General features: G+C 40.2%; 1 protein-coding gene across 5 annotated transcripts in view; it reads right to left on the bottom strand.

Moving 5' to 3' along the window:
• RERE (arginine-glutamic acid dipeptide repeats) overlaps window positions 1-26828 on the bottom strand; it is a 389301-nt gene that overhangs the window by 138316 nt on the left and 224157 nt on the right. For all 5 annotated transcript variants that reach the window (XM_019746719.2, XM_019746720.2, XM_074334103.1 and 2 more), the window contains 3 exons: window positions 16239-16344; window positions 14754-14850; window positions 2565-2669 (listed from right to left, as the gene is read on the bottom strand). In XM_019746719.2, coding sequence (XP_019602278.2) covers window positions 2565-2669; window positions 14754-14850; window positions 16239-16344 — 308 coding nt within the window. The remainder of the gene's footprint in view (window positions 1-2564; window positions 2670-14753; window positions 14851-16238; window positions 16345-26828) is intronic.

Raw genomic sequence — 26828 nt, 5'->3', positions numbered from 1 at the left:
ATTGAAAGGACAACAACTTGACTTGGAAAAAAGGCCTGGAAGTACAAACTGTTCCCCAATAAAGTCCTATTCCCCTTCCCCAATAAAATCTTAAAAAAAAAAAAAAAAGACAGGAGATTATGGATCTCCCAAATTTTAAAGGCAATGAACCAAACAGTATAGCTAAGTCTGTTCCCCACTCTCATACATATGTTCAACAAAGTAATACCATCAAAACCCAAAGTTCTGAACAACCAGGTCTTTGACAGGACACAACACTCAGAAATATAATAACTGTATTAGAATGGGGGGAAATAAAAAGGTAGCCAAACATTGGGGTTTAAAAAGGATCTATGAGATAAACATGGGGAAAAAATTCCAATTGAAGTGCTTGCTAATATGGAAAATTACCTAAATCAACTTTTAACTACTATCAGAAAATTAGTGATGAAAAATAAATAATCCCATCTTAAGCTTCAGTTTCACCTGTTGACTTGGAGCAAAGTTCCCACGCTATAGGGAGGTTAACATCAAAGTGTGTGGTCACAGAATCACCATTCCTAACGCCAGGGGTCTTGCCGATGTACCCACCACCTGGCAGGGTTAGTACAACAGGCTGACATTTCCTCCTCAAATGGCTCGGGGCACTAAGAGTCAGCACACAGCACCCCGCAGCCATGGTCACCTGCTGGTCCCACTCATTCAAATGGGGGTGAACTATACCAGACACCAACTCATCACACAGCCCCATTCCTCACAGACTTGAAACAAACACAGCAGCACAGGTAAATTCTGCGAGGCCATGCACCCTGAGCGTATAGATCGGCTTGTGCATGAGGCAAGTGGAGGAAGCAGTGTTTCTATAATTTTCTGTTAAATCACACACACTCTTCTGATCACTTGAGCAGCTGTGGGAGCTGTACACCCAACCCCGAGCTGCAGAGGGAGAAAGCGGTTCAGGGGGAAGTTGTGAGCGAGGGCAGAGGCCACACTGGCCCCACAGATTTTCACACTCACTTGGTGAGAACTTTGAGGTCTGCCACAAACTTTACTTACAAGGAAGCATTCAGGTACTTGTTCACATCCACCGCCAGCAATGCTCAGTGAAAAATGAGCCAGGAACTTGTGAGTCTCTGGCTTGCACAGGTAAGTTACATACCACGTTTAATAAGCATTCAGCAAAAACAGATGTATAACCAAAACTAGTCAAACATAACTTGATTGGTTGTTACGAACCTAAAAGCTAAACATTTAAAACACAAAAGAGATTTAGTCAATTCCCTAAAACAATCTAGCTTGTGTAATATGACAACTATGTATCAAATAATTAAATCAACATGACCTCACTGAAATAACAGACTCCTTTGTATCTAGACAGAAATCCAAGTTCAAGTGTTCCACACTTCATCTGGGCAACATGAAGATAGGACCAGGCAGTCATTAAATGTACATGTAAAATAAACATTTCGAAATATAAGATGCTTTTGAAGTATTACCACTGATCGGCTTCTTTGTCATTGGAACAGTGCACACATTGAAAAAGAAAACGAAAGCTCAAATTCACTGTTTTCTAAAGGAACAAAAGGTGAGCAAACAAAGGTGACCATCACACTGTTACCCCTCTAGCTGTTGTCTAGTTTATTTAGAGACACTAATACATACGCCCCAGAGAGCTTCATGCGGCCTCTTACCACCATGACAGAGAATGTTGCCTTTTACTGACCCTAGGTTGACTGTGTTTACAGCAACATTCTAAAATTGACATGTAATTCCTCAGCATCCTCTAGGAAAAGGTTTTCATTACAACACTTACTCACCTTGCTATCACACTTAACATAGTTCTTCCACTAACTTCCTTGAGCCAAGCATCTTTTTTCCCCTAAATCCTGGCATTTGTAGATTACGTCTTGGGTGTCCTGAACATAGACTACTTGATCACCTGCTAATATTCTTCTTTTTTTTTTAATCCGTAATAAAACATGTAGTCACATGATAAATAAAATATGAATGCATACACCCTACAGAAGTTCTTCCATGTGCTGAGATAAATTACAGTCTATTACCGACATAAAAACAAGGATTTTCTGTTATTTTGTCTCTACTGCTTTTTATTTAAAAAATAGTAATTGTACCTGTTACATAGATCTTACTGGATGTGTCCATCTCATACCAGTAGTCTTATTAGAGATACTTCAGTGAGTATTCCTGGGGTTTTACAAAGTGAATAAAACAAATGACTAGCCAAAGAACTTTCCATAACGTCCTCGTGTTTTCAATACGGTGCCATGGAAGGCGTGACAGACGTGCATTAGGATCATAACCTCCCAATTCATAATAAGTTCAAACCACAGATCAACTAAATGTATGTCTTTATCTTATCCTTTCTCACGTTTCTTTTTCTTAACAAGACAGCAAGCAAAGCTGCTTTAGACCCCAAAGACATTAATTACAACTCCTTCCAAAGAGGTTTACTATAGGCTTTAGGAGTCTTTTAAAAAATCTTACTAGTATATGCCCAGATGTGTGAACACACACAATGAAAAAAGCAGAAGTTCTCACTGACTGGGCCCAAGGGACTCACTTACCTTGTCTCAGGGTTGTAGCCTAATATGTAGAAAAACGAATCCACTCGGGCTTTAAACTCTCTAGCAGCAAATATGTCGGAAAAATGGGAGATGTTACACTTCCCTCTGAAAATAAACAAACAAAAAACCTCATTAGTAATACCCCCAATTGCTTTGCAAACCAAAGTACTATTGGCGGGGTAGGGGTGGGAGAAGGTATAATTAAATCCGTGTAACTCTAAGAACATGTAGAATATGGCTACAAACTCCATAATTATCTATTCAGAAAACTGGGAGTTCCCAAAAAGAAGTAAGAAAATGTCCAACATTATATATATTTTTGTTTCATGACTGCTTCAGCTTATAACTTTACAACTTAATTGCTTTTATCTCAGCATTTCAGTCACAGAGTAAAATTAAACCACAAAGCTAAATTGAGGGCAGGGTTGTGATGAGAAGATATTAAACTAGAAATGATGTGGGAAAATTAAAACCACAGTTAAATTACTTTACAAAAAAATCCATCTTAGCCCTTCTACATCATCAAAGCAAAACGGGCCTTTTCTTCCTTGCAATAGGCAGACTGTAGTAACTGTTAAATATTTTTCTTTTCTTTTAACATGCAAGAAATAAACTGATTTGAAAATTAAAACAGAGAAATTTTAACATTTTAAATACAGAGATGGGTTCTAATATACAAGCACTTCCCAAATTTTTAAGTAAAGTTAAATGGCTGTAAGTTGGAAAACACTTTCCCAAGGAAATACTGCAATAAACAGCAGTAAGGTTTCCAGGTTCATCTACCAACAAAAGTTAAACCACTCTAAAGCTGAAAGCTCTCAGTGCTGCAGATCTCCTTAAGCAGTCTTCACATGCACCCAACGCAAATGTCAGAAACATCACACCGTGCGGTGGGCCCACCATCCCACTACACACGTACACATGTTGGGAAACTTTCCTAGAAGGCAGGGAGGTTTTAAGAACTCCAACTCCCTCAGTGGTCAAATGGGAGCTAAAGGTTGCGGTTAGAGAGGATGGAACTGGAGAACCAAAAGCACATCAGCGCCACGCCAGGGTGCTGCCAGGGAAGGGACCTCCCACTGCTCTGAACAGGCACTCCCTTCCCATAAGGACTCTGTGATTTGGACCGAACAACATCCACACCAGCTAACGGCCAAGGTGTTCGTGAAAAGAACTGGCTGAGGGGTATCACTGTGGGCATGGACATCCATTCACTTCCTACTGATAAATTAAAGAGCAGTGTCCTCCTTTCCACACGGCTTAAGTAACTGTGACCGAAGCCTCAGTAATGGGCAGAAGCCAAGATGGGCTCAGACAATTTCCATTTTTAAAATTAAATTACAATACTATTGATTTACAAAAGTTCCTTTGGGAACTACTGACGGGAAGATAATGCAGGGCTATTGAGCACTTGAAATGTGGGTGGTATAACTGAAGAGAAAGAAATTTTAAAATTTATTTAATCTTAATGTAAGTTTAAATAGTTGCATGTGGCTGGTGGCTACTACACCGAACAGCACAGATTAAAATAATATTTCCATCATTGCAGCAAGTTCTAGTGGAAGCACTGATACAGGTATTAACAAGATACAATTAAAGGAAATATGGACTAGGTATCAGCTGTGCAGGCCAGGACCTAACCCTGCAGTATTTAGCTGGAATAAAATGAGCTTCTAGAAAGGAACAAAGTAAGATCACTTTTACAGATGAAGAATGCACTCACTCTGCAGCTAACTGCCCATCTATCTGAAGTGATTTAGTCCCTGAAGCCTAGAAGAAAGAGATAAGTTCCTTTATCAAATAGGGAAAAAAATACCTATTGTATCTATCTCATAAAATACTAAGATCGAATAAGAAATCTACGAAACTTTGAATACTATTCAGTGCTATGTAAAGTAAGTTATTTCCACCGTCATTGTCCATTACTAAAGGAAAGTGATTCTTCTTTTATTATTCTTTGTTATTAATCCAATGTAAGTTCACCCTTAAACTTGAGTAATTAATGAATGTATTAATTAAAGGTATAAAAACCCTACCAACCCACAATTCTAAACACAGGCATTAGAAATCAAGTATGTTTCACGCAGGGTTTCTCAATCTCAGCACCCCTGACATTTTGGACTGAATAACTGTTTGTTGTCAGGGGCTGTCCGGTGTTTAGCAGCATTCCTGGCCTCCACCCGAGTACCCCCCAACCCCCCGCGCGCGCGCGCACACACACACACACACACACACACACACACACACACACCATCCTGACAATCAAAAATATCTAAAGAAATTGTCAAATGTTCCTTGGGGAGGGCGACAAAACTCGTTTAGGCAAAGACAAAAGCACTAGGAATAGGAGCAGATCATCTGATAAATGACTATGAAGATGTAATAAACGGGGCCTTACCATTACCTCCTCTATTTGCTTCCCGTTGGATTATATGACAGGTAGTGGTTTTTATGTTAATTTTATATCCTGCTGATCGACTGATTCTTTAGATTCGATATAGTGTAATCATTGATTCTGAGGTTTTCCAGATATGCTGTTATTTAGAAGTAAACAAAGTTTTATATCTTGTTTATGCTTTCATAAGCCTCTAATTGCACTGGATCTCTAGCACAAAGTGGAAAGTAGGGGAAACAGTGGGCATCCTTGCCTTGTTCCTGATGACCATGGAAATGTCTCGGGTATTTCCATTAAATATGATATACTAGCTTTAGAAATAATCATATCCTAATCATAGCCTTACAGGAATGTTTCTTCCCCTTAGCTTTAATAACATGGTAAATCCTATTAAAGTGTGTCTAATAATGAACCTACCTTGCATTCCTGAAAAAAACCTCAGTTGGTCCTAATATATTTTTAATGAGATATTAGAATTTTTAAAAGGATTTAATTAATTAGAGCTAATGTTTTTCTCCTCATTAACTTCTGCTTTTATTTTTATTAACACCGTCTTTGTGCTTTGTTTTTGTTCATAACAGTTTTATTCATCCTAGCCAGCAACAACCCAAATATCCATTGACAAGAAAATGGGTAAACAACTCACTGTATATTAGGACAGTGAAATACCACACAATACAAAAGATAGAGCTCCTGATATACAGCACATTATGGAAAAATCTCAAAACTTAAACGCTGAGTAAAAGAAGCCAGACACACAAAAAAGAACATACTGTATGATTCCACTTATATGAAGTTCTAGAACACACAAAAGTAATTTATGGGGAGAGAAATCAGAATAGTGGTTGCTTCTGGGTGGGAAGTTTTGAGATGAAAGTAGCTTAAGGGAACTTATTCAGATAGTGGGACTATCAAATGTAAATTTAAAATCTGCAGTTTACTGTATATTTTTAAAAGTATTGGGAAAAATAAAACAATGACGGTCATTACCATATAGGGAAGGAGCAGAGCTCAGACAGGGCTGACACAAGCAGGGAAGCCCACTATGGCTGGCTCTGACTGGTTGGCACCCATGTGCAACATTTTTCATGTCATGTTTTGCTGAAGAGTAGTGATAACACGTCTAAATGTGTGCATATGTGTATCATTTTAAACATTCAATTTCTTTTTCCCCAGCTCTTTTCATCATGCTCTCCCAAAGGCAATACATCATTTGATAGTGTCTGTGGAATGGCGGAGGAGAGATTGTTAAGAGAAAATTGCCATCACCCCCACCTGGCTGAAATATCTGGTTTCAGAGCCCCCTAAGGTCCTGTATACCCCATTTCTAAAGTGATACTTCACTATCGACAGAAACATGGCTGAAGACAGGAAAGCCCCAAGTTTTAAGGTCTTTTCATTCACCAGTAACAGGGGCTTCCTGGGAAAGACTTGTGTCAGTAGTCGTCTGGGGTGGGGCCTTGGGTAGTGTGTCATTTGAAGAGGCCTCTGGCTACTGGAAGGGGGCTATTTGAAGCGGATGAAGGAGACAGAAGAGAACCCCCTCATGCAAGGAGAGAATACAAAAAGAAACTGTGGCCCAGAGATTCATTCCCTAAAACTATCCATAACTGGGAAAGTCTTCGTAGATCCCCAGGCATATGCAAACCTCAGAGAAACTCGTGAAGAGGCACGGATCACTTCCAGTAGCATGTCTGTTTACAGCTTTACTTCTTACCCAGAAATGAAGGGAGAAAGATTTTGAGACAGAGTCAGTATCTTGTCCACTGTAAGCCATTTGATTAATGACTGGCATAGGGTTTGTTTGTTTGTTTAAAGCTTCTTTTCCATTTTTAGTTGTTCTGTTTCTCTTGCCTTCCTGTGGGTTATTTGAACATTTTTTTCAGATTCCATCTTGATTTGTTTACTGTATTTTAGTGTATCACCCTGTACAGTTTTCTCAGTGGTTGCTCTAAATATAACAATATACAACATTACTTCCACTTAAGTTCCTTTGCCTCTCTGCTTTTTAAACATAACCGTCTGAGAGTATTTCCTCTGTATCCATTGAGCACAACATCAATGCATTCTTTTATTTGTTGTTTTTATCATTTAAGCTGGGAACTTAATTCATTTAATTTTATTTTTTCATTTAAATCAGTGTGTTTATAACTAGTTTTCCTCTAATTACTTTAAATGCATGCCATGGATTCTGCTATATCGTATTTTCATTGTCATTTTTAAAAATTTCTTTAATTTTAGTGTGTGTTTCCCCTTATACCCAGGGGTTGTTCAATAGGATGTATTAAATTTCCAGGTAAAATGGCCTCCCTGTTTTTTGTTTTTGTTTGTAAACTATAGTTTTATTGCATTTTAATCAGATATTTTCTTTGTGATCTAATATATGATCAATTTTTAAGAATATGCAAAGGTATACAGAAGAATGTGTATTCTCTATTATTAGGGTATAGAGTTTAATACATGCCTATAAGATTAAACACATAGAAATAAATGTAACAAGAATGGTAAAATCTCTATGAGGAAAATTCTTAAACCCTCCTGACAGACATAAAAGTAAACATGAACAAATGAAAACAACGTCCCTGCTCTGGGATGGAAAAACTCTCCCTACGTGGTATTTCCCCACATGGCATTTCCCCACAGCTTGATCTACAGTTCAATACAATCCTAATACAAATACCAACTATCTATTTTACGGACTGAAACAGTTAAGATTCACATGGAAAAACAAGTAACTGAAAAGGGGGAAACTGGCCCTCTCAGACATTAAAACATACTAGAAAGCCCCTATATTTCAAAGAGCGTGGTGCTGGCACATCTACAGACAATAGAAAACACAATGGCAAGTCCAGAACACACATGGAAAATAACATATGACAAAGGTGGCATCTAAACTGCTGAGAGAAAAACAGACTTTTTAAATAAATGGTGCTTGGACAACTGGGTAGAATTCCTCTTTAAATTCGGTGTAGGGGAATGGCTTTGTAACTATGACTCAGAGAGAGTCCTGAGGGAATTAAAAAAAAAAAAAGACTGATACATTTGACTGGATAAAAATAACCTTTGTATAATGAAAAACAAACCATAGAATTGAAAGAAAACTGACAGAGGTGAGAGAAAATATTTGCTACATATACAACAGACATATGAAGAACTTCTAAAAAGTGAGAGACGGAAAGACAAAAACCCAATAGAAAAGACATGAACAGATGAGTCACCAAAGAAATACTATTTCTCACCTAACAGGCTGGCAAACTTTAAAAAAAAAAAAAGGTAACATTCTGTTGCTAAAGCCGGAAGTCTTATACATTGTTGAAGGGAATGCAAATGGCAAATGGGTATATGACTTCTGGAAGAAAATCACATATACATGAACCTTTCAACCCAGCGATCCCTCGCCTATGAATCCACCTGAAGACACACATCCGACAATAAGGAAATACATATGCACAAGGATAGTCACTGCAGCATCTATTATAATGGAAACACCTTGGAAACAACCGAAACGCCCATACACACCTATATACCATAGCTGAACAAACTATGGCACACCCACACAATGGAGTACTATGCAGCTGTAAAAAAAGAAGAAGAAGAAGAAGAAAGAAAGAATGAAAAGCTCTCTATGCACTGAGATGGAGCAGTTTCCAGACACACACCACTAAGTGAAAAAAGTCCAATGCAAAAAAGTTATCTACAGTACACTATCCTTCAGGTAAGAAAGAAGAGGTTGTAAAAAAAACAAGACAGACATGTACGGGTATTTGCTCATTTACTTATTTTTATGCAGTGAAAAGAAAATGCAAGAAGGATAAACTAAGAAGGGATCCATTGACTACCGATAGCAGGTGTGTGGAAGAGAGAACGAAGTGGGGGATGGGAACCTGAGAGCAGGGCTGAAGACTGAAGGTGTGTGGCTCTGAGCCTTGGAACCACAGCCATAGCACAAATACCCTCACATACCCAAAACATAAACAAACAGTCCCAATCAACCAGGAGGAACCGAAAACGGAATGCCAAGCCTCACAAGTGAACCCAACTGCATTACAAATGAACAGCACAGCCACAGGTGAGGAGGTGTGCGAGGACAGAACTGGCCGAAGCAAGTTAACTTTGGAAAAGAGAATCTCGCCTATACGCTGGAAGAGTAAAGACACACATTTAGCCAGTCAATGTGCTCTCACAAGGACATGGGTTCTAAATTCCAAAACTACGCTATGTGTATTCTAGCACTGCATAAAAATAAGTAAATATATTTTACACAATAAGAACTGAGTTGTTCACTGTTGAAGGAAGAGTCACAAATGAAGGGAAGAGGAAGGAGAAAAACGCGTCTTGGGGTGGTGGACTGGAAGCTGGCTTCCCCTCTGCCCTGCTATGCAGGGACACAGACGTCGGCTGTGTACAAACCAGAAAGAGGGCTCCCCAGATCTCAAACGTGCTGGCACCCGCGCTTGGGCTTCCAGCCTCCCGAACTAGGAGAAATAACTTCCTGTTGCTTATAAGCTACCTAGTCAGTGGCATTTTGTGATCACAGCCTAAACTAAGACATTAATAAAATTCAAATAGGTGTTTAGGTTAATGGTTCTGGTAACTGTACTGCAGTTACATAAGATGTTCATTAACATGGAAGAAGATTGGGGAAGGGATATGTGGAAACTCAGTCCTTGCAATTTTTCTGTGTGTCTAAACGGAGTTCCAAATAGAAGAACTTTTCAAAGACTATGAAGTACTCAGGGCAGGGAGGGTGTGCTGTCCAGTGAGGTGCTCCCTAGAGCCTTCCCTACTAGTGGCTCAACGTGTTAAATGATGAATGAATAAATACATAAGATGACCGGTAAGTTACGGTATCTAATGACGTTCTAACTATGTATAGACAAAACAATAAAAATGGTGTAGGTTGAAGTTATTTCACATATAAAAACAACAGTAGATTAGAACCAGAAAATGAATCTTAAATTGCAAAACTAAGAGATCTGAGGCATCATGAAACTCCTTAGGGAACTTGCAGAAGCTAAATGAATTTTGTAAACGCTAAGGACAGGTGGGGGGCGGGGGGCTGTACAAAAATGTAATTAATCAATTTCAATCCCTACACATATATAATCCTAGCTGCCTATATCAAACTAAGGAGATAAATTAATTTGGGATGAAAAGAAGGAGATTAGAAGCCCTAAAGAGCTAGTTTAGGGATTCTTGACCCTGGGCTTCGAGAAAATTCCCTCTGAAACATATTCCTATAACAAGAATCCCCCATAAGGTGATAGCTTTTAACCTGACCTATCGTAGGATACTTTCATTCCAGTGATCACTGGAAGCAGGAAGCAGATCCTCAGAGAGTTGGAAAACAGCCCTCGAGCCGATGACAGGTCTCTGATCCCCTACGCTGCCCCCCACAATCATTCCTAGAGAATTAATTCACTGTTACAAGGACACAGCAAACCTGAAAAGGCTGCCCAGGTTCATGTTCGCAGTCCCCTCAACACAGCAATTGCTCTAGATCCTTTGATCATCACTAAAACATTACCCTTAAGGTATAAAACGTAACAGCAAATAAATTGCAAGCTACAATTTTTATTTAGTTTAATAAAACTTACCTGCTCACTCTCGGAACCAGCTGACCTGCTCATTCTTAGAGCATCTAGGAGACGGCTCCTTTACCTAAGCTCTTCTCCCCATGCCTGACGCAGTCTGGATCCAATCAATCCATCCAATAACCCACAGAAAACGAAACTAAATGGATGCTAAGTAACTGTAACATCAGTAAATCGATACAGAATTACATTTAATGTCACTTGTTATTTTCTCCCTTTTACGCTTTTAAGAACCCAATTCAGATTTGATGAGCGTAAGCAAACTCACGCCACTGAGTGAGACACTCGGAGACTTTTTTACGCCTCTTACCTTATTGAATGATGTGTGAACCAGAAGATGTGTGTTTGGTTCACGGTTCTGTCACTTAATCGTGTGACCTGGAATAAGTTTGTCAAAAAGATGCCGCAAAGGTTAACAAACTTGGCCGTGGTCACAAAACTATGCAGCAGAGCCAGGATCCAAACTCAAGTCTTCTAATTTAAATGTGGTGCTTTTTCTATTTTACCAGTATCAGCCAAAAATACTGGAAAGAAAGAGAACTCAAAAGTACTTTACTCAAGGTATTAACTTCACTATATGGTTATTGATAAATGTAATGAATAAAAGAAACAGTTGGAGAAACTTCACTTGAAAGGGAGGGCAGACTTCACAGCAGCAGCAGAGCCATGATGTGGCTAAAACACAGATTTCTAGCCCTGGGAAGGTCCCCCAGTCTCTCTGGGGATAAATTTACTTCAAGTAAGGAAATGCTACAATTTCAGTTTACGCAGGGAGGCTGCAGAGGGATTTTGTTTTCCTTTTGAGTCCTGATGGCTAAAGGACAAAGCTCTCTCTCCTTTATAACCCAGCCTAGCACCAGCTTGCAAGACAAAGCTATACCCGTGTTCTCCTGAGTCAGTGAAATGGCAAGAGCCCCCAGTTACTGGTAGCTCAATGGATCCAGACAACTGAGCACGTGGAGCTGTGAGAAGAATGGTGCTCGGCACCAACACTATCAGGCTTTTTCTTTCTGTCCTGCATGTTGTTTTTCAGTCCAGTCATCTGATCCTCTTTCATGCCTACGGGTTATTTGTCTCTCTCAAAATTGAACTTGTTTTTGGCAGTACTGCTTTATAACAATGGAGAAAGAAAAAATTCTTTCTGTGGATAAATGGTGAAGGAAAAATTGGGAGAAATTTCACTCCCCACCCACCAATATATTAAAAGTAATCTTGCTTTGGTGAAGAAAAAAGGAACAAATAGAGATTCCTGGGGGTACTGCCATTCAATTCTGCTTCTACCGAAGTTGACCTTACGGTGAGCAACCTGCCACTGAGAACCAGGTGAGATTACCAAGCAACAGTAAGACCCATAGAGATGAGCTCTGGATGTGGGCAGATGTCAATACATACACATACCGGAGGTGTCAAAAAATGTATACACATTTTGAGAGATGTTATCTACGTATTACTTTTCAAAATTGAATTGAATTACGTAGCAATGTGTCGTATGAAGTTTACTCAAAAGATGGCGTTAATCAAATGAATGCCAGCGTCACCATGCGCCAGGCAGGCCAGTCAAAGAAAATGGTGGAAGCCCGGTTGTCGGTCGAGGAGCGCAAGACCCTTTTGAAGTGGTATTGAAATTCGAGAACGTTGTGGAAGAACAACAACAATGGAGGCGTGAGTGTGCAGCAGAACCTCCCACACACCTAACAGCTGCACGCATCCGTGGTAAGTCTGAGACGCACGGTGCTGTGTGTGACGTGCACACGGGAAGATCCAGGCGGCCTCGCCCAGCAACAGGTACTGCTGCTCCTGCTGTGGCGTTGGAACCGTTTACACGCTCGCCACAGGAGTCTACCAAACAGTGTTCACTGTCATCAGAAGTGTCTGGGCGCTGATGGGAACCACTTTGAGCGCCTCTTGTCATTGCAGAAGTCAAACGTGACTTGTATTCATCTTTTGTTATCAATATATACTAGTATTACAATTTTAATAGTTTTTTCCTTTCTTAAAATGTGTGCACGTTTCTGCCCCCTCTGCATTTACTGAGCACCTGCTGGGCAGATCTTCCAGTAACTGTGTGACCACCATCATCTGGTGTATTTGGAAAGAAGAAAAGAAAGAAAAAACCAAGCCAATTGTTAAGTCACACAAGATATACTCCATTTGAAGCTAACAAAATCAAATTTAAGATGACAGCTTTATAAAACCACTTTATGGCACTTTAAAGAAAATACCACAGGAGAAAAAAACCAATCAATAAGGGTTCTGGTCATATACAGTGAAAGGAGGTAAGGAATGGCCACGTTAGCTCTCCAGCCCTGAGTGGCCTGTGAAGGCACAGTGACCTATACAATTACACATCTCCAGAAACATATCATTGTACACCTAATAAAAGTACATTCATCTGGCTCCAGCTAGAATGATCTGGGACAACTGGTTCTTCTAAAAATGCTAATATAGTAAAAAAAAAAACACTATAAAACTGAATAGCCTCTGATAAATATACAAATATAGTCATTTTAGGCAATGCTGTGAAAACATATTGAATAACCAATTACACATCTATCCCAAATATTTATTTGTTTTAACTTCAACTCTAAATTGCTTAAAATAATTTATTTCAACCAATGAAATCAGACGGGAAGAGGAGGGGGAAAGCATGCAAAGCAGGGTAAGAAATAATCGCAGGATCAAGCCATTTGTCTTAGCTAATTATTTCAAGTTCTATAAATCTTCCATTAACTTCCTTTGTTCAGCATGTGACTTTAAGATTCAAAAGCCACTGCCACAAAAACATAAAAAGCCTGTGGGAGTTTTGGAAGAACTTTGTAAAACACCACGGGAATCCTCCCAACGTATCTCTGAGGTCCTGCAGGAAGCCCAACCTAACCACGTACACTCGTTCCTCTACAGCGGAGTTTGGCAAACCATGGCCCACAAGCCAAGTCTGGCCCACCGCTTGTTTTTGTAGAACCCAACAGCTAAGGATAGCTTTTACATTTTAAATGGCTAAAAAAATCAAAAGGAGAATACTACACCTCCTGACATGTGGAAAGTAAATGAAATTCAGATTTCAGTGTCCATAAAAAGTTCTGTTGGAGCACAGCCACCTCGTGTGTGTTGCCTGTGGCTTTTGTGTTCCAACGGCTGAGCTGAGCAGCTGTGACACAGACCATAGGAAAGATTATTGGGCCCCCAAAGTTTGCCAAAACCTGCCCTATATTAAAGTTGCTACTAATTTGCCTTGAAATAATTGGCTTTGGCTATGTAGCTTTGCACAAGAGACTCCAGATGGTTTTACTGAATACCATCTGAACAATATAATAGAGAAATTACTGTATCTCATTGTAGCTAAGCTAAAACCCAGTATATCCCTATGGCCTTTTTTAAAAACCATATTCTTTAACAAAGAAAGTAGTTCTACTTTATAATTTCCAGTGGGTAAAGTTATTATTTGTCTTACTTCCTCTACCACTTAAGAAGCTCAAAGTCTTCCACTTACATACAAAATATACCAGAATATATGTGTGTCCTTTTCTTGAAAGAGACAGAAGAAAAAAAAACACCAGAGGGTACAAAGCAGGGGCTCTTGGTCACTTTTTGGCACTTTTTAGCATAACTGCCTAAGACTTTAAGACTAGTTGGCAATGTTACCTTCTGCCTTGAATGAAGTTTTCAATATATTCTCCCTACCTTTAAGCTTTTTAGTAGAAAATTTATCATACATACAGAAAATTGAAAGAACAGGCAATGACACTTCTACAAACTTTGCCTAGATTGTCAATTAATTACATGCCGTCATGTTTCTTTCTTCCATGTCATTATCTGTCTTTTCTAGTGGCAGTGACTGAATCTTTAGGAAATAATCTGCAGATCATCATAATACTTCACCCTAAATACTAACAACCAATACCAGGATAATAATTTTCAAGTAAATAAAGACATAAAACTATAGAAAGGGTGTAAAAAAATGAAATAGAAAAAAAAAAAAAGCCCCCCCCGCCCCACATACACACGCAGATTAGTGAAGATACAGGCCACCTCCGAAATCCCAACCGTCCCAAGTTCACACTGGAATAGTAGCTTCCGGAGGCCACAGAAGTAACCTGATCGGTGTCATAATGCTCAGAAGAGAACTGGGTAGCTTGGCCTCTCTAACTCCACACTCGATGCCGTCTCCTTCACAGGAAAGATCAGGGCTCCGGCACTTACCTGAGGGCAGCAGCATGGTAGGTGTCCACGTAATCCGAAATGAAGAGCTCTCGGTTCTTGATTACTGGGTCTGTAATGACAAGTTCTCTTCCAGAGTCTGCCAAAAAATTAATTAATTAAGAGGAATTAAAATTGAGCTTCCCAAAACAATTAGAAAAATTTTGCAAAATTTTTCTTTCAGGTTCACCTCCCACTAGAGAAAGCACAAGAAATAACCAGGCCTGGTCAGCAAAATAGAGGAGAGGAATAATGTCCAGCAGAAATAACGGGAACAAAGTAGTCTGTTGGGTATGTTTTACACCCTTTATTTAAGCCCCACAGTTTGCTAAAAGGCATTAAGCACAAAATACAAAATGGGAAAAAAGAAGCAACTAACACATTTTAGCAACTTGTAAACTACTAAATATTCAGTGACCCTATCCATCTTATTTTTTACTGCTAAATATTCCAGGATGGGGTGAAATCACACTGTTTCCACTGAAAAGAATAACCAAGTTACTATTTTTAATAACAAACCCTACTTTAATTGCTTTAACAGAAATTTTTATAGTTTCAAAGGAGAAAAAAACTGGTAGACATAAAAGAACATCATTCTTCAAAACTACTTCTGTCTGACTCCTGGTTTGTTGAATTCAAACCTATCACCCAAAGCAGTGGGGAAGAGAGGAAGAGCGTGGCATCGGAGACAGACACAGAGCTGCTCCCTGCCCAGGGGCCGCCACTGAGAAGATCTGTGGCCTTGGCAACGCCTTAGCATTTCTAAGCCTCAATTTCCTCATCTGGAAGTGGGGAGTGAGAAACCCTAACAACTCATATAATTAATGGGTTAACAAATGTGAATCAGCTATCATGAGGCCCAGCACTTTTCAAAAATCAATAGAAAGGAGCTATAATACATCCGAACAAATGTAATATACATTTTATGGGCATATCTCATGCGTCAATAAAGTTACCGGGTAGAAACTACAATGCCAGAGGGAGAAAAAAATAAAAGATGCTCTGAACAACCTTCTTTATTGTTCTGAAAGTCAAGACTCAAGCTGAATTCCAAAACATTCAAGAAAGCTTTGCCTTGAAAACTGAAGTTCAAAACCGTGAATACAGAGAGAAGTTCAGTAACACAGATTACTGAAAAGGAGAAAAGAAAGAAAACACAACCCTGCAGGGTTTTAGGTATTATTAGTTCATCATTAGGTGAGAAAAGGGAATGAAAAATGAAATTACTGTCATTTCCAAAGAAGATCTATCTCTATTCCAAGTTTATGGGGAAGACGCCATTAGCACATACTCAGATTGTTTCTTGTAAAGGCAAAAATAATGAAAGAACTCAGCAAATAAAATGAACATTCTAGTAATGTCCTTATTTACAAAAGCTTTCTGAGAGAAACTTTTCATAGAAGTTGTCTCCATTTAACGAATGTTTTTAGCAAGAACGTTGCCCACAGCTCAGCAAGTGTGAGAGTCAAAGCCGAAGGCCGTATTTACCATTTTCGTTATGACGATCCTGCACCAAGTGCTGATACACAGAATCGGGGACTTCAGACTGACGGTAGTACCATTTGACGTTCATGAGGAGATGGTCCCTCTTACTCTGCAAAGGAAAATCTAACAGCATTAGGAACAGGATTTCAGGGCCCCCAGCTGCATACCACACCCATAAACAAAAGCCCCTGGAAACAGGTGGACAGGCAGAGAGGGAGACGCAATTACCACCAGGGCCACGACAATATGTAAGTCAATTATGAAGCCAAATCTAATTTTTTTCTCAATCTCAGCCACAGCACCCCTCTGACACAATCCCTCCAACTTGCTCATTTCGGTAAACAAGAGACCAAACTTGAACCTGTAACTCTCCCCAGCTTGATTAACTAATTCATTCAATGTTACAGTTTTTATTTAGCATTAACTACATGGTACTACATGAATACGTGCGCCTATCTTAATTTTTAATCCTTTTGGTAAATATTTATAAACTGTATTAGCACACTGTCAAGCCATTAAGGGCAATAAGTCAGAAGGAACTTACCAGCAAGGCCTGGCACAAAGTCATCTCTCCGGGGTTTGCCAATCACCCAGACCGGGTTACATCCTCCCTCCACTTTACTGTCACTTTACCTGCAGTTATTGCTACGCAGCAAACACACAGCAAACTACGGGCAGTGGTGAGAGCCCTGGAGCGGGTCATGGAGCAGGGACCCTGTCTTATTTTTATCTCTGAATTTCCAGAGATCAGAACACCTTGTAATAAATATTTATGACTAATGACAAGTTCTATGATGATCAGGTCCCATAAATGTTTGTGGAACGCTTAACGTGTTATCCCTAAAAGTTAACTTTGCTCCTGGGTCAAAGAATAAAGGTTCCGACACCGTCCTTCCATTGGAAGGTTTTGGGGGCTACAGCTTGAGGTGGGTGGTCTGTGTGCCCCTGGTCGTGAACGATCTCACCATGGCAGCGCGCTAAGGCTTCCCGTGGCCTCACGAATACCTTTCCAGCCCAGGTGAGGGCCTTAAGAGACCTCCCCAAGGTGAACGCAGTACCACTCCTCTTAGCAGCTTCTACTTCTCATCTCAAGTCAGCGGGTCAGAAATGAATGAGCTACAATTTGAGAAATGGCTCATGTTTATAAAGGAAATGGCTAAATCCTAAAATATGTCCAATGAGCCTTCTTCAATGAAGTAAGATGCTTTCTGCTTCAACGAGGTATATACAGTCTTCACTAAAAGGCAGGAAAGGCTCAAAAACAAAACCCTTTGCCAAAATAGTTGAGCCATTAAAAGAACCGGAAAGGGGCGGGGCTGCCAAAAATCTTGACTGAACCCAAATGTGAATAAGTCTATTGCAACGTAAATATAAACACCAAGATTCTTACTTTGCAATTAATTGTGCCAAACAGGCCTACAAAAATAGGGCGTCATTACTGATTTGAATCAAATGGATTGTATACAAAGAATAATCCTACGTAATGGGTACAGTTTAGTTTTTATGCATCTGCACTTCGAATTCTACACCATTTATACTGCAGGTGGGAAAAGAGGACAAATCAGTATGTTAAATAAAAAGAATAAATGTTACATAGAGGAGTTTACAGACAGGAGCAACTACTTCCAGCAGGGGATTACGGAGGAAGTAACATCTGACCTGAGAAAAAAATGGGAATGATTTCAATGGATGCTTTCTTAGGCAAAGGAAGAGACCTGAGAAAGACACACGGAGAGAGAAAACACGAGACACATCCAGAGGCACATGGTCCACCTGCGTGCAGTACAGGAAAATGTTCTGCGTGACACTGAGAAGAACCTGAATCCTGGAGTTTGGTCTTAGTGGGTGTGTAACTCGGGGACAAATGGGGTCTCGTATCGCCACTGCTGACCAAACCCACAGGTAGTGAGGTACAAAACACCAAGACGTGGGAGAGCAGCTAAAAGGTTACGGTTTCTTTCCCGGGTAGAGTGATAAAGAGCAAGGCCAGGATGAAAGCACCCATCACGGAAAGAAACCAACCAGAGGAAGGACAGAGGCTGGCAGGACTGGGGCTGGGGGATACCGTGTAGCACAGGCTCCTCAATCTCAGCACTACTGCCACTTCGTCGACATAAATCTGGCTGGAAACCTGTCCTGGGCACTGTTAGATGTTCAGCAGCAAACTCTGGCCTCCAACCACCAAATGCCAGTGGCACCCCTTCCTCATTGTGACAACCAAAAATGTCTCCAGACATTGCCAAATGTCCTCTTTGGAAACAAATTACCGCTGGTTGAAAACCAATGGTCTAAGTTTCCTTTTGAATGAAAGCTAAACCAGGATGGTAATACTGAAACCTGGCCAAGCGCTGCCAGCTGAAGAACCACGGATAAAGGAATACAGGAAAAGTCCACTGTGGTTCAAATTCCAGCTCCACCATTTCCCAGCTACATGACTCTGGCGTGTCACTACGATTCTCTGAGTCTACCCTTCCTGTCAAATGGGAACACTGAAACCTACCTAAAGGAAGGATTAAAAAGATGGAGTATCATCTGGAACTGAGCAGCAGGTACTCAAGAGAGTATTGTTTCCTCTGTTAGTAGGTGAATGTAACCAGTGCTTCACAGAAAACTCTGCTGAGAATTGTAGGAGTTATTTCTTCACCAGAATATGGTTTCTTCCCGGAGATGCCAGTGATCTCTGGTAACGGAGCTCCTGCTGAATGCTTCATGCGCACGCTCATGAGCTCCCTGACAGAGCACAAAGGGATCTAGAGCTACTCGCAGTCCTAGCAACATGTCCTAAAAGCTATACTTTCATGTATTTCTGTAACACCTCTCAGAGGTCTGAAAACCTGCAGGGCAACAGAAATAACCTGTTAAAGGTGCCATAACTGGTGACTGTGCAGTGTCAATTTTTCAGAACCAAGCCAGCCATTTTGGAGACCTTTGGAGGTATAATATCTATGCTATCTTCTGACCCAGGCATACTTAATACACATACACACACACACACACACACACACACTCACTCACTCACTCATTACTACCCTGGTTAATTTGTACCTAGATTTACTCCACCTCACAAAGGCAGTGGATTTCCCAATGCAGTACTACCCAATAACCAGGAAGTGGCAGCATTGCGTTAAAAAAGCCTCCAGAATCTTAATTCCAGGGATACAACAAAGGTAGACGCAAGTAAACAAAAGTTTTAAACAAACGTAAGTAGCTGTGATAGACACAACCTTCCTAAATAGGTCAGGAATTGGGTTAACGGTTAAACATCTGTAAAGGGAGGCAGTGAGTTATTTGGGAGGACATGAAATGAAAACTAGGTAATCTAGGGGAGTCCTGTCTGAGGTCACTAGTAGCTGGAGGTGATCTTGGAGTCACCAAGCCTGGCAGATGAAGGGACACAACAAGATGCTTTCTAGAGTGTCAGTCCATCTTATATACTTACGTTTAGATTTCTTCCCCAGACAAAACCAAGTAGATAAAAAGGGTTGGTGGGTGTTTTCCGCTAACATTACCATCCTAAACAAAGTTTTACAAATTAAAATGTCATCTTCCTGGAAGCTAACTGCTGTGCTCTGAGGAACGGCAAAAGGGAGCAGAGAGCACCCCCTCTCTCAGGGAAGGCTACCGAAACCACCCAGACCCAAGGGTGCTGCTCAAATGTTAACGTGGGAGCTCTTCATCTGCTTCTTCTCACTAGTTAAAGATTCTGCTCAAAATCACAGAAAATGAAAGGCAGAAGTGAATTTGGAAATCACATGATTCAAACCAAACCACCTGGCTTTGAATCATGGCTTTGCAACTTACTAAACTGTGTGACTTCAGGCAAACGATGTCTCCAAGCCTCAATTCTCTCGTATATAAATGAGGAAAAATAATAGTCTCTAGCTCATTAGGTCGTGAGGATTAAATAAACGAATGTGAGTAGAGTGGATTGGCTTTCAATAAGTGTGGGATATTACTATCACTCCTTTACAGATGAAGAGAGCAGTCGAGCTATAATACGAGGTGGCTTATAAATGTGCTTTTCTCCTATTCAAAAGCATGCTAGTAATAGCAATACAAAAATAAATCATGTAGCAAATTAGGGGGAAGTGTCTTCACTTTTGCAACAATTCGAAAAGCATATAAAGTATTTCTGACAAATATGCCTCATTATTGACTATGCATATAATAGTAGAATTCCATAAAGGTCAAAGTGGTTATAAATGACACATTTTAAACAGAATGTGGTGAGAAGCTTCCTATGTGAAGGCACCCTGGGGTCCACTTTTGAATAAAGAGATGAGCCCACTGGGAAGTCAATACTTTCCCACCATTTTATCTTTACAGAGAGGAGAGAGTGGAGAGAGGAGACATTGATGTTGACTGATTACAGGTGGTTGAAAACCACCAAACAGGAGCACCTCCAGTCTGCTTGCTGCTCACAGTAAGGTTTCACAGAATCACTGTATGCAAAAGGAGTGGGGGGGCAGCTGATTCTGGGTTAAATTGTGGATTCTTCCACATCCCTGGCCTGGATTTCTTTTAAATGAGGAATGTACGAGGTCTGACAATTAAGTTCACGAACTTGTTGCACCGATGTTGCTGACATTTTTTTATCAGAAGGATTATTCGTTATGAATTTGTACTGACTGGACAAACAGTTAACCAAGTTTACTCTTTGGAAATGCTGAAAAGGCTGGGTGTAAAAGTTAGATGACCTGAACTTTCTGCCAACAATTCATGGCTCTTGCATCACGACAATGTACCAGCTCACAGGGCACTGTCTGTGGGGGAACTTTTAGCCAGTAAACAAATAACTATTGGAACACCCTCCCTACTCACCTGATCTGGCTCCCAGTGACTTCTTTACCCGAAGATAAAGGAAATATTGAAAGGAAGACATTTGGATGACATTCAGGACATCAAGGGTAATACGACAGCTCTGACAGCTATTCCAGCAAAAGAGTTCTAAAACGGCTTTGAAGGGTGGACTAGGCCCTGGCATCGGTGCATAGCTTCCCAAGGGGAGTCCTTCGAAGGTGACCATAGTGACTGATATTCAGCAATGAGGCAAGTAGCAGTTTTTCTAGGGTGAGATTGCGAACTTACTTCGCAATGTAAGACCTCGTATGTAAGTATAAGGAAATAGAGTTTAAGAAAGACAAGTCCATCCTCACCTGAGTTTAGAAAAGACAGTCTAATGGTGAGTGTCTGAGAGCAGAACGGGGATTTCTAGAGCTTTGAATGTCAGCCAACAGGTTGAGAATTAATGACTTAAGAAGTCAGAGCTGAAATTCGACATTCAGAATGAGGTAACTGGCAAAGGTGAACCCGGGAGAAAGAAAGGCCAGAGCAACGGGACAGGTGAGCAGGAACAGCTGCTGAAGGGACATGGCTCACCTTGCCGACAGGATACAACGTGACTGCCCCATATGCAAGGTCAAGGTCCAAGACCAAGAGGCAAACTCCATCCTAGAGACCTTTCATCATTATTAACATAGTACTTTCGGTGATTTAAAGAGCCAATCTAAGTCTTTCCTAGGACCAGTCTTAATACATCCTCTTGAAGAAGGTGTTAACACAACAACAACAACAAAGACGCATGGAGCAATGGGAGGAGGAAGAAGGGTAGGAGCTCAGATATGAGCCACAGGATAAGGGAAGCGATTCTTTTACACAATACGGAGGCCCCCAAACCAGAATGGAAACAACAACAATTTCCAATTCACCCGCATTATGGAGGAAAGACCTGTGCCCCATCAATCACCTACCAGGTCTTGGCAGGTATTATCGGGGCTCCCAAAGCCCTTCAACAGGCCACTCTAGTTCCTCTACTGTTACCAAATGTGACCGTGAGATCAAGGCCAAAGATGACCTAACAGGATATGAAGATGGGTATCATCAAATGAAAAACTTCTCCAAGGCAAAATAATCTGCTAGACTTAACAGAGGCACTACCTTTAAATTTTTAACTGCTTAATTTTTGGGAGTTCACATTTCCAATAATGAAAGATCTAGATTCAGAGTCAGGTGAAATCAGACCAAGTTTTTTATTTTACAAAGCCTAAATAGCCAATCAGGTTTTTCCAGAAATTTGGGGAGTAGAAATGCTTAACATTTGCATACTGTATGGCTGAAGAAGAAACCTTTTGAAAAAACTTTTCATGCATTTCCACAACATGGTCATAGTGTGAGCGTTATATGAGTATTCGAGGTGTGTAATTCAGAAAGACTACGCCAACTGTGAATTGCTGATTAGGGCTCTAAGTGTGCAGAGGGGATAAAACGGTCTACCAGTGACATCACGGCCTCTCTCCCAGCATGCCGCACGGCTGGTGGAAAGTGGCATTCCAGCCTGCAGAGTGCACCTCCACCCACAGCGAAGCTTGTTAGGAAGATCGGCCTCACAAAGACCCTGGGGGCACAGTCTTAGTGGTTTCAATCATTCCTGACTTTGGGAGAGAGGGTAGGGACAGACAACGGGGTCATAAGTTAGTGTTCTTCAAAGGCCAAAGATAACGCCAGCCATAGGCACATAGGAATCCAATGTAAAAGATTTGGATTCTGGATCAGAGGTTCATCGTTACTCAACTTTGTGGATAAACATTGGAACTGACTGGGATCAAAATGAAATCAGGTAGGAAATACCTTGTGATATTTCAAGCCACTATCTACTCCCCAATATAAGACACTAGGAATGTAACATTTTCTGTATCTATATGTGAGTATAGCTTTACAGCCATTACAGCTCAAAAGACCATGAAAGAGTTACAGGAAAACATAAAAGGTTACGGGGCTCGGGACACCAAGGTCCACCCATCTCAGAGTTCTGCTCTCACATGGGTATCAGGAGACTAGGGAAGAAGCTGAAACACTGACTCTAGAGTTGCCTTCTCAAAGGAGAAGAAAAGGCTTTGAGTATAAATAATGACACTATAATGCACAAATCCCTCTCATGTACTGAGACATTAACTAAACATTTTCTTTCCTTTTCACTGAGTGAACACAAGTAAATTTCATATTGCCACTGAGTAAACAATGTAGGCCTTCTTTTGTCCTAAAATGCCCATCTCCCAACTTTCTCAGGTATATCTGGGTGTGCAAGTGGCCTGAAGGATTCAAAAGCTGCAGGAGTTACCCTCTCCACACACTGCCCAACGGTGGTTAACTGACCTGGGAAAGAACTATGATGGCAGCACATGTCCCTTCTGAGGGCCACGCCACTTGAGTTTCTAACACAGAATCCTGTTCAGTGGTGTGATGGTTAATTCCTATCAAGTGTTTGAGAGAGAGAGAGAGAGAGAGAGAGAGAGAGAGAGAGAGAGAGAGAGTTGTGTCCCCTTTTAGTTCTGTTTCTCCAGAGAACCCTGAGTGGTACAAGTGGCTATTTATCATTTATTGGCATTTGCAAATGGACATAACCTGGAACTGCACAGGCGTCTACTCCGAACCAACATAAGGAATTCTTTCTTTAAAGATAAATAAACAGATGAAAGAAACAGAATCAAACCACATCCATTTGACTAAGCTGCTTTAGGCACTAGAATCAAGGTTACAAGCTCCTTTTCCAAACCTGTGGCTCTCAATCCAAAACACTGTTCTCAAGAGACTGCATCAGCATCGGGGTCTCTGTAAGAGGATTTAAATCATTTTGTATCAGATGCTGAAGCAAGAAGGTGGAACTTGGGAGGCAGATGACTTTTTAGTGTTTACAACCAAGATGTACAAATAACTTGTTACACACAAATCCCCAGAAAGATGATGCAACTAAAAATGTTCTGAAACGCAGGCTGCAATGATCAGAAATAATTTTCAAAATCACTGTTTTTAATAATATTTTTTCCAATTACAGTTGACATACAGTATTATATTAGTTTCAGGTGTACAACAGTGATTAGATATTTATAAAACTTACAAAGTGATCACCCCAATAAATCTAGTACCCATGTGACACGATATATATTCCCACGATGTGCACTACATCCCCACGACTATTAGTAACTACCAGTTTGTACTTCTTAATCCTTTCCTCCGTTTCGCCCAACCCCTCCAATCCCTCCCATGTGGCAACCCTCAAAATGTTCTTTGAATCTATGAGTTTGTTTACTTTGTTCTTTAGATTCCACATATAAGTGAAATCATACTACATTTGTCTTTCTCTGTCTCTTATTCCACTCGGCATAATACCCTCTAGGTCCATCCAGGTTGTTGCAGGTGACAAAATTCCATTTTTTATTTTTTTACGGCTAAGCGATATTCTATTGTATATATGTACCGCCTGCTCTTTATCCATTCATCTATAGATGGACACCCAGGCTGCCTCCACATCTTGGCTATAGTAAAAAATGCTGCAATGAATGTATGGATGCACACGTCCCCCTGAAGTGAGATTACTGGGTCCTTCTCTGTCTCTTGTTTTAAAGTCTATTTTGTCTGGTATAGGTACTGCCACACCAGCTTTTTTGTTTGTTTCCATTTTCATGAAATACCTTTTGCCATCCCTTTGCTTTTAGTCTCTGTGTGTCTTTCAATCTAAAGTGAGTCTCTTGTAGGCAGCATATGTGAGTGTCTTGTTTTCTTATCCATTCAGCCACCTAGGTCTTTTGAGTGGAGCATTTAATCCATTCACATTTAAAGTAATTGTTGATAGATATGTGGTTACTGCCATTTTAGTATTCATACTTTTTCTTCCCCCGCCTCCAAAAAACACATACTGGTTTGATGGTGATGATCTCCCCTTTAGCTTTTCCTTGTCTGTACTTCAATTCTAAATGATAGCTTTGCTGGGTAATCTTGGTTGCAGGACCCTGCTTTTTATCACTGTTTCTTCATGATGTCTTATTTATTAAACAAACTTCTGCTTTTTGGTTATTTTTACAGTGTAATCCAGACAAAATTCAATCAGTGTTTTTGGTAGGACAAAAAAGGTACATGAAAATTATCTCTCAACTGCTAACTATGGAGTCAAAACTTAGTCAGGATTCTTATTAGCTTATTCTATCTAGGATTACACTGTGCATGAACAACGAAATTTTCAGACACCTGATTTCTGTATTTGCAGTGGCGAGGCCAGAGCTGAGTACAGTGACAGCCTTGGGAAAACCCTGCCTTGGCCTCCTTGTAAGACAGGAGACAGGGTCACTAGGTAACCTCTGCCGGCCCTGCTGTCTTAAGCGGAACAACGAGTTATGTCACATACACAAGTTATACTTACAGGGAGCCTTCGTACCTGGGAACAGATACACCAACCCAAAGATATTCCTGTAATTTCCCACATGTATCCTGTTGATACACATCATCCTGACAAAAATACTAAACATCAGGTTCAAGATTTAAAAGATCCCAAGGTTTGGGTCGAAGGGTCAAGTTAGGAAGCTGAAATTTCACAGATAAATTAAGATCCTATAACTAGACCCCCCAAAATCTGCTGCTCAAAACTGATCACAAATCCCTTCCTAAAAGCTTCTTTCCAACAGCTGTGATTATATCAGATAAATCCATAACCACAAATTTTCCATTTGGCCCAAAAGATTCCCCCATCAAAGAAGAGAAAATTAGCTGTTCCGAGACATCACCATAAGAAATTGCCAAACTGTCCTTAATCCCTACTAAACGGAGTTAAGTATTCCGTTGAATTGTTCTTTAAATATATATATATAGCAAGCCCAAATAATATAAAGTTTGACATCTTTGCAATACTTTGTTGTTTGGTGACAGAGGTAAAAGTAGCAGTGATTTTACTCGTTCTGGGGGAGTTAATGGCTTGTTACACATGCCACCCAGAAAAGCATAGCACTTTATCACAAAACAATGATGGGGTCAGATATTCCAATAGTGAAAAGGAAGATAAGGGGGTGGCGGGGAAAACCTTCCAAAATTCTCTAAAAATTTCCCAAATTAAACTTAAACTGTCACGTATTTTATAAGTAAAGATTACTAACATGATTAAAGATACACAGATTTTGCTACTAAAAACTGATGCTGAAATATCTTGAAAAGATTTCACTGAGTCAACAGAAGCGGTTCTCAAACTGGTTCGACTCAGGATTCCTTACTCTCTTCAAAATTACTGAGGAGTACAAAGCACTTTTATTTGTGTGGGTTAAAGCTTGTCAATATTTACTAAATTGGAAAATCAAAGTTTTTAAAACTTTAAAGATGTTTTATTAACTCATTGAACAATAACCCCACATGTTAACATAATTACAACAGATAACTATAATTTTTTTAAACAACATTTAGGAAATGAGTAATACTTGTATTTTTACAGATGTCTTATGTTTGGCTTAAGTAAACAGATTCTCGTATCTCATTCTGCATTCAATTGATTGAGATCCATCACACGTCAATTAGCTTGTGTAAAACTCCACTGTATGCTCGAGAGAGAGGATGATAGTGAAAAAGGCAAATGATGTCTTGGTAGGATTATGAAAACAGCCTGACCCTGCAGATCCATGGACCGTACTTGAGAACGGCCTGGGGATGAAGTGAAGGAGCTGCAGAAACAGACCGGATACCCTCCCTCTGGCACTTGGGGAATTTACACAACGTAAGCATGTTCCCAAACACAACCATGGCTGGAGATTTTAAAGCACACATTCATTTTGAAGTGAT

This window comes from Rhinolophus sinicus, linkage group LG06 (assembly GCF_036562045.2).
Source record: "Rhinolophus sinicus isolate RSC01 linkage group LG06, ASM3656204v1, whole genome shotgun sequence".
Taxonomy (NCBI): domain Eukaryota; kingdom Metazoa; phylum Chordata; class Mammalia; order Chiroptera; family Rhinolophidae; genus Rhinolophus; species Rhinolophus sinicus.
The sequence above is the reverse complement of the archived record's forward strand: the minus strand, read 5'-3'. Positions and strand labels throughout refer to the sequence as shown.